Source organism: Colius striatus, chromosome 3 (genome assembly GCF_028858725.1).
Source record: "Colius striatus isolate bColStr4 chromosome 3, bColStr4.1.hap1, whole genome shotgun sequence".
Taxonomy (NCBI): Eukaryota; Metazoa; Chordata; class Aves; order Coliiformes; family Coliidae; genus Colius; species Colius striatus.
The window spans coordinates 15,298,748-15,314,505 of NC_084761.1; the positions used below are offsets into that span (position 1 = coordinate 15,298,748).

Consider the following 15,758-nt stretch of genomic DNA (forward strand, 5'->3'; position numbering starts at 1 on the left):
AAACAAAGCACAGAAAACAACCGTAGACTCGTTTGGAAAAGACTTTTAATATCAAGTCCAACCACTCAACTCACTCTGCTAAGCCCATCACTAACCCATGTCCCTCAGCACCTCAGCTACATGGCTTTGCAATATCTCCAGGGACGGAGACTCCACCACCTCCCTGGGCAGCCTGGGATGGTGTCTTAACAACCCTCTCAGGGAAGAAGTTCTTCCCCATCTCCAATCTAAACCTCCCCTGGTGCAACTTGAGGCCGTTTCTTCTTGTCCTGTCACTTGTTACTTGGAAGCAGAGACCAACTCCCAGCTTGCTAAAACATCCTGTCAGAGGGTTGTAGAGAGTGATAAGGTCTCTCCTTTTCCCAGGGAGCCAAGAGACAGTGTGGGTCCAGGCGAGATAACAGCACAGGTCCCAGCGCTGGCCCTCCCCCAGCATATTGCCCTGCGCTCACCAGGCTCACCTTGGTTTAGCTTAAAATCCTTACTGCTGGGAACACACAAATCCAGCTGCAACGTGAAGCAACTGCAGAATGCTTTGCATCATTGCCCTGGTATTTACTTTTAAATGACACAAGTTTCCACCATGAGGAAGTGCAAATCTGTATCCTCACTACTGGCACTGCCTGGGTGTGGGAGGAAAGCCATCCCTGTGGGGAGGTGCCCATCCACCTGAGCAACCCTGGCCTGGCCCTGCTCTCAAAGCACAATGTGACATCCCCAGGAACGCTCTGGAGCTCTTTGCTCCCACATAGGAAGAAGCTAACGGTTATTCACAGGGCTGAGAGTTTGATTCTGTAGCTGGCCAGCACATCTCCACAGGTTACCAGCACTGGGAAGGGATCTCACAGCAATCAAAAAATGATCCCTGGCACAGGCTGCCCAGGGAGGATGTGGGGTCTCACTCTCTGGAGGCTTCCAAACCCGTCTGGATGCATTCCTGTGCCCCCTGATGGGAGGGGAACCTGCTTTAGCAGGGGGTTGGACTGGATGATCTGTAGAGGTCCCTGCTAACACCTACCAATCTGTGGCTCTGTGATCCCTGGGATGGCAGGTGTGGGAGAGCAACACTGAGGTGGTCCCTGCCTGGATCCCAGCTCCCAACAAAGAGATGGCAGAACAGAGAGAGGTACAGCTAAAGGACAGTACTTGGAAGTTGCTTCTCACTTCCAATGAACTGGATTTGTGCTGTCCTACACCCTTGAGGCTGCTCTGTCCTACGCTAGTGACCTGACTTGGCCTTGGAGCAGAAGAACAAAAGGTGGCCTCAAGAGCATGGACTAGTTGACTGCAAATCAGCCTTGGGAGGTTTTGCAACCAGCACGTGACGTGGTTTGTTTTGGCAAAGCTGTCTCCCCTGCTCCAGATGATCCCATCCTTCCTTTTCATGGTCGGGTAGGCCTGCATTAGTTATCCTCATCAGCATGTCTCGCTCAGTCCCCTGCTGTTTGGCATACAGCTAGAGAGGGAGGTGTTTGCACGGAGATAATGGACTGCCTTTCCCTCTAGTAATGTTTTATATCTTCCTAAACACACTCTCTATTTGCATTAAACATGATGCGCACAGGAGTCTTCAGAATTGGTAAATAAACCTTTTAAGCATTTATGATGCTGGGCCATGACAAGCAGCACGGAGTCGTCAATTATCCCGGCATCCGTGACTGCTCCTGGGTGGCGGGGGAGCCTCGGCGCCCCGCGTTTCACCCTCCCTGGCAGGGGGAGGACAAGGTGTTGGCCATTTCCCTTGCTAGGGGAGCTAGTCAGGCAGCCAATCTGTCATGAAACCAGTCCCTTTCACCATGTGCCTCTGAGTCACGTTTGTTACAGCATCTCTTTCTGGCTGCTCGACAAGGCAGCAGCCCAGCTCGGCACCCAAGAGGACACCAATTAAAGTCATGCTTTGTCCCAGTACCTGGAAATGCTTTATGTGCTGAGCTGAGCGATTGCCATGGTGAGGAGCTGAGGAGCATTCCTCTTATCAGTGCAGGGGAGGGCTGGGTGGGCTGTGACCTACTTTAATCACATACCTGGCTGCTATCACGAGGATGTCTGCCACCAGATGGGGGAGTGTGTATATGTGTGTGTGCTGGAAGGTGCCCCCAACTTTGGCAAATGGAAATTGGGAAAATGGGGCTCCCCCTTACATCTCCCCATGCCTGCTGGCGTGAAGTGTGTCACCAGAGGCACCCATCCTCCACCCCAACGGGGAAAAACCCAAAGCCATCAGCTCTGCTCTGGCAAACGGGCAGATTCTGGCAGCTCCTGGCAGGATGGGAGCAGCAGTGGTGGCTGCAGCGGGGCTGCCCAACTGCCACAGCGTGCCACAGGGTTTTGCAGAGGAAAGTCAAGGCAGCAGGTGTTGCTTCCCGAATCAGAGATGCTTGCTCAGACACTCGCCATCACTCTGCGCTTGTCACCACTTCACAGGAACCGCCGACTTGTTTGGGTTGGAATGGACCTTTCAAAGTCACCTAGTCCTACCCCCTGCCATGGACAGGGACATCTTCAACTAGATCAGCTTGCTCCAAGCTCCATCCAATCTAGTCTCGAATGTTTCCAGGGATGGGGCATCTATCACCTCTCTGGGCAACCCGTGCCAGTGTTTTACCACCCTCATCACAAAAAAAAAGTCTGTGTGTAGTCCGAGTCTCCCCTCTTTCAGTATACCACACAGAAAACCACACGAACTGGGAAAACACTCAAAATGGTACTGAAGCATGAGGATGGAGATGCCACACTGGTGGGCCTGCAGGAAGAGAGTGTGAGTGAGGGGAAGTGTCTGCAGGTCCTCTCACTGGGACACAGAGAGGACATGCAGCCAGGATTGCACAAACACGCGCCAGTTTATTCAACCAGAGAACAGCAATTGCAACACCATCAATCTTACCAAGCCCACAGACCAGACTATATCCCCAAAAGGCTCCATGGAGCCGGAAGCAAAGCTGGAAATGCTGTACTAAGAGAGAAGCTGAGCTTTTTAGGTCTCTGGGGCTCTGTCCACGGCCCCCAGTGAGCATATTTTGTCATCCCTTTCCCACAAAAGAAGGCAAAGACCTCGTCCAGCAAACTGGGTCAGTGCTGGGATCAGACCAGCAGCGCTCCCTTTGCCTGATCCCAAACATCAGCCTCAAAACTGGGGCTGGCACATGCAATCGGGGCAGAACTGGGCCAGGGCCAGCAGGCAGTGAGGAAGCAGAGGTGGCGCAGGTGGCCAGGGTTTCAGAGGCAGCAGCAGCAGCTGCTGTGAGGTGCCACACTCACCATGTGGGACATCAGTCCATCCCCCACACCTGAGGTTTTGTTCCTCTCGGCAAAAGGAGGCAAAGGGGGTAAAACCATCCGGTGGTGCCCAGCAGCACATACTACAACAAAAGAGCTTGTTCCTTCGGAAAGAAAGCAACCTCAACAACACTAACAACTGGCCCTGCCAATTGTCAGCCCAGTCATCATTTTCACAGCTTCTTTTGCCAATAATGACTTTGATTTTCTGCAAACCAGCACCAGTGTGCATGTTATTTAGGTCAGCTGGGGGCTGTGGCAGTTTCTCCCCCTTCCCTCACATCTCAGCTGCAGAGTTTCCTCATCCGATGCCTGGCATCTGAACCAGTAGGGGCAGGAGGAGCTGTTGGCTGCCTGGGGCTTTTCCCAGACAGCCATCAGAGATTGCTGGCAGCATGGCTCCAAGGGAACATCGGCTCCTGCAGGCCATGCTCAATTCCCATCACCCAACTCGGTCACTTCTGCACAAAAGGCCATGTGGTTCTCGGATCGATACCGTTTACACCACGCTCGTTCATGGCACTAGTTCACAGAATTAAACAGCACCATGTGTAAAGATGAGAGGCACCACCAGGCAATGACAAACACCCCTTCCCGGTGCAGGGCCCCATCCCAGGGCGGATTCGTTTTCCTGGAAGTGTCAGCTTGAAGCGAGAAGGCCGTCCATGCAGGAAGCAATACCCAGCAGGTGGCATCCATGAAGGGTGTCACAACAGCCACCAGCATGGCACCAAAGGCACTGCTCTCCCTCAGCCTCGCCCAGGCATCGCAGCCCTGGGCACTCCAAGGCCCTCACATCTGCAAACCCCCCATTCTGGGTGTGCATGTGGGTATTGCCTTTACAGCTCAGGTCAACATGCTGAGGACCATTAAGATAGGAAGTTCAAAAGCTCCCTGTTTACAAACCCACTTGTACATGCCTCCTCCAAGCTGGGGAGCTTGCCAGGGTGTGCAAAAGGGAACACGAGAAGGCTTAGAGGCAACGCCAGCAGCTAATTGTAGAGGTGATGCAGGCAAAGGTATCAACAACATGGTAAACCAGGAGAGAGGGACACTGATGGAAGTCTGGAGGACAGCGAAGGTTGTCACGTCCCATGTCACACAGATAACAGTCATAAACTGCTGGGTTAGTGCACGCAGTTCAAAAGTTCAGGAATTGTTTTCACAGATAAGAGCCTCATTGATGGAAGTTCCCTGCTTCTTGCAGAAAGATCAGGGCTGTGATGAAAATAGTCATTGCACCAAAGCAATTAAGCATGCTCATCTTGTGCAGTTGACTAAGCAGGTCCCCTCTGGTCACAGGTCATTCTGGATTGCTTCTCAGAAGCAAGCCATGGGTGATAATGAAGTTGAGAGCTGGGAAGCACCTAATTGCTTAATTGAGCACAAGACAGAGCTCTTCTTACACCCAGGGTATCCCTTCACAACAAAGCTTGCATGAGAGCATCACAGTGCTTGCACTACGGACAGGACTACAGCAGAGACCTGTGCGCACGGCGGGCAGCAAAGCAGCCACACAGCCCAGCTCCCAGGTGCTCACAGCCACAATGCCAACCCACTCACAAAGTTTCTGTCTGCTCTGCCCTTCCCTCCTCCGCCTCCAGCTCAGAGCCCTTCAAAAATTCATTTGCAAAAAGGGAAGGAGGTTTTTAAAAAACAAAGAGAGACAACCTGTGGGCTCCTCGATCGCTCCCTGGCAGCCCCCACCTACGGATGAAGTCCCTAAAGACAACAGAGAGGAGTTTTAAAGGCTGGATTTCAGCAGTGGGGGTGGAGGCACGCCCCGAGGCTGCCTTTTTCTTGCTATCAGCAGCCAGCAGCTCTGCACCAGCAGCCCCGACCGCTGTGCACAGCCCAAGTGCGGGGCTGAGGAGCGGAAAAGCTGCTTCATCAGTGTTTGAGTAGAATCACAGAATGACAGGGGCTGGAAGTGACCTCTAGAGATCATGCAGTCCAACCCCCTGCTAAAGCAAGTTCCCTTCTATCAGGTCACACAGGAACGCGTCCAGGTGGGTTTGAAAACCTCCAGAGAGACTCCTCACCCTCCCTGGGCAGCCTGTGCCAGGGTTCCCCCACCTCAACACCAAAGAAGTTTTCCCTTGTATTTAAGTGGAACTTTTTGTGTTCCAGCTTATGTCTATAACCCCTACTTCTATTACTGGATGCTATAGAAGGAAGTGTCTCCCCATCCTCCTGACATCCACCCTTTAAGTACTTATAAGTGTAAATGAGGTCCTGTCTGTCTTCTCTTTTCCAGGCTGAACAGCCCCAGGTCTTGCAGTCTTTCCTCATAAGAAGATGCTTCAGTCCCCTGATCATCTTGGTGACCCTCCACTGGACTCTCTCTAGAGGTTCCCTGTGTCTCCTGAGCTGAGGAGGTTAGAACTGGACTCAGAAAATAAAGGAAAAAGCAAAACAGTGAGAGCAGGTGAGATGCTCCCCCCGGGCACTGCTGGCCACTGAGATGACAGTGCCTCAGGTGTATTACTTGTGAATCCCTCTTTAGACAGCTGAAGCACAGGTTGGACCTGCCTGGTATCTTCATGCAAGGGACAAGATGAATCCTTCCCAAACATCATAAGCTCTCCAGGCTTGAACCCTGGAGGGCGCGCCAAGCTGAGAATGGAATACAGCAAGTCACCCAGATGTATTTCAGGGCAACTCCAGCAGCTGCTGTTCAGATGACCTCTCATCCCATTACTCCCACAGTTAAGGTCTTGCCTTTCCTGAACAGCTTCCAAAGCTTGCTAGCCATTGCTGAGGCCAAAGACAATGCCAAGGAAATGCATGGGAATGAATAACCCAATCATGCTGAAACACCTGTGCAAAATAAACTTCACACTGCAATGGCCTTGACCCACCAGACTGGGCTGACAAACATGGTGGGCTGGTGTTCTGCTAGGGGTAGGCTGCCCCATCTTCTTAGGGAGCCTCCTCCAAACTCAAGGTCCAAGTGGAGGGTTGACCTTACTGTCTCCTTCAGGGTCTAACTCAAGGGCTGCATAGTCACAGCCACGCTTGATGAGCCCCACACCACTCTCAAACTCATGACATGGTAGGACACTGAGAAGTCTGCAGGGGGAAAGTCTGAAGTGGTGCTGGGACAGATGAGGTCTCTCTGGCTCTCCCAGCAGTTTTCCGTCAGTGCCTCACTCTGACACAGTGAGCCTCACTGACCCAGGGGCCAGCAGGACCACACAGAATGGAGACTGTCCCTCTATCATCAGTGGTTTTGATTAAAGGCAGGCACAAGGCTTTGCATCGCTTCCCAGACAACAAGTGACTATGTGATTAGTGCAAGAGACTGCCGAGACATTTCCCAGCGAAATCCAAGCCCCCTGTGTTGCTAAGACATCAGCAGAACATACACATGCCCTCTGCATTGCCTGCATTCAATTACAGCCTCATTCATTGCAAGCTTTCTTACAGATTCTGCAATAAGCAGTAGCTGGGACAAACACAGAAGGGCAAGGGCAGGTCTCGGTGTCACTTCCAGGAAGGCAAAGCTCTTAAATACATGTGCAAATTCCAACCTGAGATGTCTTCGCCTGGGAAATTACCCAAAGTACTAAACAGCCCATTAGCTCTGACCCCAGCATAATTGAATCTGGGAATTTAGTAAGAGAGTCTGTCTCTCCTAACAGCATTGAAGATAAAGCCTACCAGATCGCAGATAAATTGCTGGCATTGAGAAAATCTTCTGCAGTAAACCTCTCTGCTGTACTCAGAACGTCAAAGGACATATTCCCATGGTGTACTGGTGCATCAGTCACACAATACTATTAGCTAGCATAGGTGGTATTTAAAGAGATTGCAGATAAGAGTTTAAAGAGACTGCTTGCTAAGTACACAGATAATCCTGCTCTTCTGCACAGGAAACTGGGGCTTCTTAAAAACAGGTTTAATTTTGTTTATGGTTTTTATGAGAAAATAAAACAGTTCTGCTGTTACATACCATCCATCCTGTGCAAACAGCTCTCCTGTCACCTGGGCTGCACACAGGGCAGGGGAAACCATACCCACGGAGCAGAGCAAGGGAACCTGCAACACTCAACGGCTGCTGACACTGATGGTTTTGGCCCTACTGCCACAACCCCTGTTCTTTATTACAAACCCTGGAATAAATCTGCTGCTGGCTGAAGGTATCCAACCATCTAAGAGCCATAAGCTGGGGCTGGATCCAGCACTGCAGAACAAATACTTTTCAGCCCCCTCCCAGCCCTGTAAGGGGACTTCTTGGCATGGATACGTAGCAGTAGGGTTAGTGCCTTACCAATGGCTGCGCACACAGTTAAGCAGCAGGATCACAGCACCCAGGCAGTAGCAGGCAGCACGTGGAGAGCCAAAGGCTCGGCTGAGCGCTCGTGTTTTGTGCTCCCATCTGGCTACCTGAAGAGACAACAGAAAACAGAGTGGGTGGGTGGGGGGAACTGGGCAGATGCTGCCCCAGGAGCGTGGATCCCACAGCCTTGACTTCCTGTGGACACACACACCCCCTCTATGTGGCTTTTGTGCAAGAAGCAAGAGGAGGATACCCATGGGATATGGCTTCAACAAGGCCTGGGGGTGACATCTCCTTCTCCCACATATGCCAGCTCCTTGGAGTGCTTGCATTGCATATGCCCTTGCATACTGGGCCAGGCAGCAGCACCAAGGCACAGGCTCATATCAAAAAAAGCCATCTACAAACCAGCTTTGGGGAATCTGTGACTTGGACATGTGTCCAGCAAGGCTGAGAGAGTTTCTAAGGCTGTCCCCGGGCCACCAAAGCAAACAAGCACCTGCCATGGAGCCTAATATCACTCTTCTAGAAGGAAAACTGATCCCTGAGGAAGGGATGGACCACAGGGACACTCAGCTCTCATTTTCGGGGCTCTGTTATCTCCTATACTCAGCCTTAAAGACTGATCGTACCTGTCAGGGACAATCCCTGCCTGCACACATCCAGAAAGGATTGCAAACACTCCCCCAAGCTCCCCCCAAACAAGACCTGACAGCTTTGCCCACAGAACTGCTTCCTTTTGTAGGGGCTGAAGACACTGCCCTTCGTTAGCGGTCAGCAATTGTAGCCATTAAGGGCTCATCTGCACGGCTGTTGCAACACAACCCATACAGCACCTTGGTGACAGCCCAGGACTCCTGTGTACGCAGGCAGCATCTCCAAGGAGGCATTAGCATCCTTTACAGCACACTTCTCTCTGGCTGCATTTTTCACGTCTGCCTTCTACAGAAGCTGACAGGGCCCGTTCCCAAAACACCACTCAGCTCAGGAGGTTCCCTTGCACCCTGGGAGGCTGCTGCACGCAGGTGGCTGGAGCTGCTCCCAAAATCTGCAGGACTGGATCCACCCCAGCCACCAAAGCCAGGACCTTCACTCCCAAGCTGGTGAAAATCCTTACAGCTATTCTCTTTTCCACCTTTCCCATGTCCCTCCGAAAGCTGTCTCTGTGTTTGTTGCCTCTCTTAGGCTCCATTTTCAGGCACCAAGCCCTGGGTCTGAATCAGCCTCTAAACTCAAGCCAAGCAGAGCACACCTGGGCAATGAAGCGGGAGGTGGGAGTCGGCAGAACATCTCAGCACCAATTTGCTTCTCAGACATGGCTGGCACTTCATTAGCTTCAAAAACACTTCACTCCCTCCCTGGGCTGCTTTTGGGGGGCACCTGCAACCCAGCCATTCATCTACTCTGAATGCATTTGGTAATTTATTGGCTCTATTTGAGCAGAGAAAAGCAGCTTTGCAGGTCTCGCTTTCTTCCTGGGCTGATGCAGAAGCACAAAGTGCTGCTGGTGGAGGGGGACTGCAGGCTTCAGGAGGGGAGAACGATGAAAACCTCTGATAAGCAGGGCACTGATTTCACATGCTGAGAGCTGATTCAATTAGTTATGCGATGATTGCTCTGAAATTACAAATCCACTCATGACAGAGAGAGCTGCTTCACTGCCTTTTTCTGGCTGGTATAAATAGTTTGTATTCTAAATTGAATTTAAAACACCGTGCGTCACGCTGCTGCTAAAATGGGAGCTGCTGTTTGAGTCCTGAGAGAGTCGAAAGAGAAATATAGGGTGAGTTACCACCTTTGGAAAGTAAAAAAGAAGTGACCACACAGGTGACTGAGTCACAGATGGACAAAGGCAGCCATGTGCCAGTCATCTGCACCAACTTCCTAATTCCCTGGAAACGACTCTGGCGGCGCTGGCACGGCTGGCAGCTCCCGAGAGCTCTGCAGAGCAGCTCAGCCAGCAGCAGAGCCGAGGCTGAAAGAGACAGCAATGCTGCTGAGATCAGAGGGGAGAGCCTGTGTGCTGCCAGGAGCCATGGAGGCAGCATCAGAATTACCCTCCCCTTTTGGAAAGCCCCATCTGGGCAGTGAGGGAGCACAGCGGGGCGAGGGGACGCGTTCCCCAGCCCTTCAGGGCAGCAGCTGCCTCAGCTGCGTTGGGATGGCTCCCGGCACAGCCGGGCTCATGCTGCATCACGTCGCTGCTGGCTCCTGCCTGGAACCGAGATGCCAACTTGTATTTAGCTGTCACAGCCTTCAGATGGGACCCCAGGCTCCTTCCCCAGCCCGCGTGGGAGTCGTCCCGAGGCCGGCGGAGCGGGAGGCTGCGTGGGGCTGGAAGCGGCAGCGCCCGCCGGGCCCCGCAGTCATATTTCAGCAACAATTAATTTGTTCCGGTTCTGGTTCTATTCCTTGAACAACTAATTAGTTCAGGCTCGGTTCTAATTTTAGTCATTTCTAGCTAATATTAGCTCTCGTTCGACCCATGGCTGCGCAGCTGGCTTAACGGTTTTATAAAATCATGAGCCATTGGGTTATTATTTACCGCATGACGGATGCAAGACGCTCTCTGCATCCTCCATGGCCAAGTGCAGCACGTGGCAGGGCTGAGACTGGTGGCCTCCCAGGGAGGGCTGTGGCTATTGCCACCTGCCCTCCCACTAGGGCCAGCACCATGCTGCCCATGGGCGGGCACAACATCAGGGGACAAAAGCCCCACGCCATAGCTGTGTGTTCTGGGGTGGGAAGGAAGGCAGCATTTTTATTCCAACCTCTGAGTTTGAAAACAGAGTTAATGCAAAGTTTCCTGACTTACCCAAGGGCCAAAGTAATAGAAAAATTCAAGATTCCTTTCCCAAAGTGCCCAGCCCTCTGCCTTCACTTCAGGATATTTGGTGGGGGCTGTAAGCAATTTTTTTGATGTTTCCCCCAATGCTCGTAATTGAAACAAATCAAGGAGTGGATGTGGCTGCAAAGCCAGGGAGTGCTCTCAGGTCCCAAGTTCTGCCTTTGGCAGGTTGCTCCGGTGCTGGTTGGGGCACAGCTGCCTGATCTTCCCAGGGAATCACCTCCTGCTGAACATAAACTCAGGGCTGATTCCTATGTAACAGAACCGAGCCGTCTCCCCAGCCGCTTGGGCGAGCGCGTAACAGCAACGAAAGCACCGGCACAACACCCCCAGCAGCTGCCCTGGTGCAAAATGGAAACGCTCCCAGTTTTCTGTTCTTTTCTTTGGGCACCCTGAGAAGGGCCACAAATAACTATTGGAAAAGCAGTTTGATCTCATGAACAGCTCCACAGCTGATCAACGGGAAAGGCTCTTTACAGCTCTGTGTGCATGGCAGACCGTCACCTCTCATTAATATTTAGTATTTGTTTCAAGGAAATCGATTATTTTTGTCTGCCATCCAGGGAGGCTGGCTTCTGAACATGCTACATTTTAATTTGCTCAACCTCAGCTCTGAAATAGAGACTTTGTGCCGTTTCACATGACACCATTTCTATATCTGGCTGGCCTCGGAGATGGGGAGCGAAACCAGATAGCCCAAAGGCTCAGCTCTAAGGGACGTTTTGCATCTCGATGCTAATCAGCCAGTCCATGCCCTCACACTGCCCCATTGCCATAATATCCGAAGAAGACCGTGCTGGTGCTAATGAATTTAGCCTTGTGGCATGCCTGAGAGGCCAGGATGGATTAGCAGCTCCCTTTAACCCAAGGGAAATTGAGGCACTGCAGGGTTGAGGCAAGTGGCTGCTTCCCAGCTCTCCAGGGAAAAGGGTAGCAGGGCTGTGCCAGCATCCCAGGAAATCCTGGACCCATCATCCACTCTGGGAGATGCTCCGCCCACTTCTGGTGATGGCCAAAAATGTTGCCATAAAAATGTTCAACGCCCAGCTCTGAGCTAGAGAAAAGATGACAGTGAATAGGACATGCTACCTTCAGTGCACCTCTTTCACAGTTTGCCAACAGGAAGGATTTTGCCCTATCACGTGGGGTCTAGGAGGCAGCTCGCTCAGGGACCCAGAAATTCCCTGAAATGCCCAGAGGAAGAACAATCAGCTCCCTGGGGCACGTCCACATCCTGGTCCCAAGAGGATGCACGTGCGTAGGGTGAGCTCTGGATGCACAGATGATTCGACCCAAACTCAAAACTTCCAGACAAAACCAACCTGAGCTAATTTTCTAACGTTCTCCTTCAGTCTGGCCTCTCCTTCAGCACGTCCTCCTGCAGGTGCTGCGACAGGAGGAACCGTGCCTCTGGTCTCAGGCAGCTCCCTGTGAGCATCTCCCATCTGGGAGACATGCCCTGACTAGCTTGTAACCTGACAAAAGGGCAGGAAACCTGCTGTTACTCTTGTTTCACCTCTCGGGGCCAGAGGCACTGATCTGTTCCCTTGTTATGAAAAATCCATTTTTCCTTTCTGATTCTCTGCAATCCCTCATTAAGGCATAATGACATTCTCTGCTCTCTGTCACTGCCTGGATGCTGGAAAACGACCCTACTTGTAGCTATTGCATTTATCTAAAAGACAGGGAGGAAAGAGATACACCTGAGCACCCAAACTGTTGACTGTGGTGCTCCCAGGAGCAAGGAGGGAAGCAGAGCCAAGGCTGAGCAGTAAGAGCAGAGCAGGCTGCAATGTAAATGCAGATGCATCGCCCGCCTGCGCGCCGGGGCTGGCTGACCTTTGCCGAGTGCCAGAGGAGTCAGCCTTTCTGCTGTCCCCAGTGACCGCACAGGAAATGAGTGTGGCCTGACCTTATCCCTCCTAAGGAACCATGCTGGAGCCTCTCTGCAGTTGGCAGTGCCCGTTGAACACCACTGCCAGGCTGAAAGTTCCAGCCTGGGCTCCTGTGGCTGCTCAAGGCAAATGTCTGAGTGCTCACACTGCTTCTAAGTGAGAAAAACTCTGCGTTTCTAGGAGATTGCAAACCTCAGGAGGGACGGGAGGGGAAACTGCAGGGCTGGTTTGTGCACAGCACTAAGCTCCCGGCACAGGAACGACACGAGCCGAGGCTGGCATGTGCCCACGTGCAGCCTCACTCAAAACACCGGCCCGCCGAGTGCCAGCACCAGGCACGGGCACAGGCTTTCCAAAGGCATGTGCAAAAAACGCCCCGGGGACCAGCGTGCCACTGGCAGCAAGAACATGATTAGCAGGAGCTCTGGGCAGCGAAGGCAGGAGAAAAAGAACAGAACAAACCACGGTTTAATTTGTACAAGCTGGTAATTATAGTTGCTATCTGTCTGAAATCTCTATTGAGTTTATTTAAATATGTTCTCCGTGAAGGCCATTCAGACAGGAATTATCAAGGTGTTGCAGCAGAGGAGATAATGCCATGCAGTTTTCAACAGATCAAGGGCTGATTAGGAGGAATTAATTAGCTGCTTAAACAGTCCTTGACTCGCTGCAGCAATTAGCCATCACCTCCCTGCAGTCACGTTCCCGGTGCAGCAGCAGCGGTGACACGAAGCGCCCATCGGCAGAGCTGCCTTCCCCACACTGCCCATGGGCACTGGGACAGACGCGGCTGGGTGTGTGGCCCCGGGGATGGGGCCCTAAACACACAAGGTTTCACCAGTGGCCAGGGCTCGGCAGCCAGGCAGCTGGGCATTGGGGTCTGGAAACATCCTCCCTCCTGCCATGATGCCCGTTGCTGGGCTGCACACGTGCACCCACTGTGGCTTCCAACAGGAGGCAGACAAGAGATGTCTTCCCTCTGCCGGCCTTTAGTGGGCCAGTCCCTCGTGCAGCTCCCATCCATCATCTCTTGATATGCTACGAGCCACCATTTCTCAGCTGCTGGTGCCAGCTGATCATCACCTACCGTCGGTTCCATCTGATCATCCAGCACTTTTAATCCCATATACTGTTGCCTGCTGTTCCTTTGGCCGAGGTGGGAGTGTTGCCCCCACCTCTGCCCACCTGAGCTTTCACCCAGCCTCCCCAAAGCCCTCAATCTCACCCAGCCCTGCCTGCTGCAGCCCCTCTGTCCTGCCACAGCACTGCTCGGGCCCTTGCTGCTCACCCTTGTCCCTCCCAGCACAGATATGGCACAGGACCCATCCACAGGGCGCAGCTGAGGTGGGCACCGGCTCTGGCCCCGTGCCCCAGGGGAGCTTATCACAGGCTGCCAGCTCCCACCAGCACCCCGACAAGCTCCCCTTTGTTTAATTGCTTCCTGCCTGCACTGCAAAAAGCTGCAGCAGCTCTGGACTACGCAATCTAGAGACCGAGTTATTTCTCTGAAGGCTCCTCAACTCACAGGCACTCAATTAGAGAGCCACAAGATGGTAATGGAGCCCGAAAGCTTTTTAGCAAATTATTAAAGCCCTGTGAAGTTTTCTCACTAAGTACTAGAGCAGCAGCTTCCAGTTCATGCAATTAAAACACTGAAGCTGTATTAGAAGAGGCAGGCACTGTCTTAACAGTTTCATGTGAGCTGTAAGGCAATGCAGGCCAGAGGCTTTGCCCAAGCAGCTTGTGAAGGTCTTTTTTATGGTAATGCACCAAGAAAAGATGCACCCAGAGAGAGACTGCTGATGAGCAACGGGCACTGGGGACAACTGGTGACAGCCAGTGGAGATAGAGCAGAAACAGGACTCCTATCAGAGCCTGGAGGCACTGGGCACCATGATCTGATGGGTAAAGATGTGTCCTGAGAGATGGGGATGGGCTGTCTCGGCCACCAAATGTCTCCCCAGGAGGCTACACCAGTTAGTTTTCCCCTTTCCCATTTCCCCACTGGTACGATGGTGGTAACAGCTGTCAGCAAGCCGCAGCTGAACAGGACAGTGTAGCTCATCTGAGTCTGCCAAGGGCTTTCAGTTTGGAAAGGAAAGCATCAACTTGACTGTAAGAAGAGTTTTCCGTTGCCTTTCGCAGGTTCTGGATGGAGGGGAGTGGCTGTTTATTCCAGCCAAAAGAAACAGCAGGAGGGTTTGAGAGAGATGAGGTTTGGGTATGTGGACTGGCTACGCTGTGATCCCGTGGCATGGAACAGCTGGCTGGAACCATGGGGCTGCACACCCAGGTAACAGCTCCACAGAGGGAGAAAATACACATTTGCAAACTCTCACAGTGGAATTAGAGGCTTGGAAAGCCTAAAAGGCTGCAAGAAAAAAAATGGGAACACACAAGGAAGTGAAGAAGAGAACTATCTGCAAGTGGAAAGCATGGCAGAGACCTCTCCGAAAGCAAGGGGCTAGCTATGGAGCCACAACGCTGCAATGAGCCAGTGTGACAAACTCTCGCTGCCTGCAGCACCCATCACCCCAAGGAGCAGGTGAAGAGGATGGAAAGCAGGCTGGAGTGCCTCTTCTAGCGCTCTTTCCCACCAACTGCTGCTGCTGAGGGGGTCATCGAGAGCCAGCCTGAGCACTTCAACACAGGAAGAAGAGCGACTCTGCTTCTTTACAAGTGGATGTATGACTGTTCAAGAAACTCAGCCTGCCTCCACCATTTTAGTCTAAAAAATAACACCCCCCCCCCCCCCCCCCCCCCCAATCCAGCCCCAGTGAAAGTAATTGGACTGAAATGGCACAGGTCACCTCAGCTAACAACCTTGAGTTGGGGAAACGAAACAAGCTGGCAGGTAAACAGATAAGGGTTTCATAAGGACTAGGTACACTTTACCTCAAAGCCACCCCTTGAGATTACCTCCACACCAGTCTTTACCTTGAATCCACTCATGATAAACAGTTAGATAATAAATTTCATTTCTCTAATAGTGTTTATGTGATTTGTCAAAGTACCATTTCATTAGCTGGTTGCAATAAAAGCAAGTCCCTGTTTAACATATGCCAAGGCAGCCTGGGTGTTCCATGAGCCACATCCTCTCCTCTTCAATAACAACAAAAATGACACGGAATACAGGCTGAATTTGCTAGCAATTTCCAACACAAAATCTGAACAGCTTCTCCTCAAGGCAAGGAGCTCACGATTTATGCCCAAAGAGCTGGAAGCTGAAGGCAGGTGATTTCGAGTAAGCCAGAACGAGCTGTGTTAATTAATTCTGAGAGTGGGCATTGGGAGCCTTTCTGAGCAGCTCCCTGAGAGGGAAGGGGAAGGGCGATGTGCTCCAGCCGCAGGGAATCAGCCTGCACAGCCCAAACTGCCTCGCAGCCAACAAAACCCATGGAAAAAATATTTGCAACATAATGATTTCTCCAGAGCACAGCATGGGATGGGGAAGGAC

The 15,758-nt window shown here is 52.1% G+C and overlaps 1 protein-coding gene across 4 annotated transcripts in view; it reads right to left on the reverse strand.

Annotated features, from left to right (window-relative positions):
- The window catches only part of PEMT (phosphatidylethanolamine N-methyltransferase), a 50,556-nt gene that overhangs the window by 19,870 nt on the left and 14,928 nt on the right, over positions 1 to 15,758 (reverse strand). For all 4 annotated transcript variants that reach the window (XM_061993649.1, XM_061993648.1, XM_061993646.1 and 1 more), the window contains exon 3: positions 7,550 to 7,665. In XM_061993649.1, the coding sequence (XP_061849633.1) occupies positions 7,550 to 7,665 (116 nt within the window). The remainder of the gene's footprint in view (positions 1 to 7,549; positions 7,666 to 15,758) is intronic.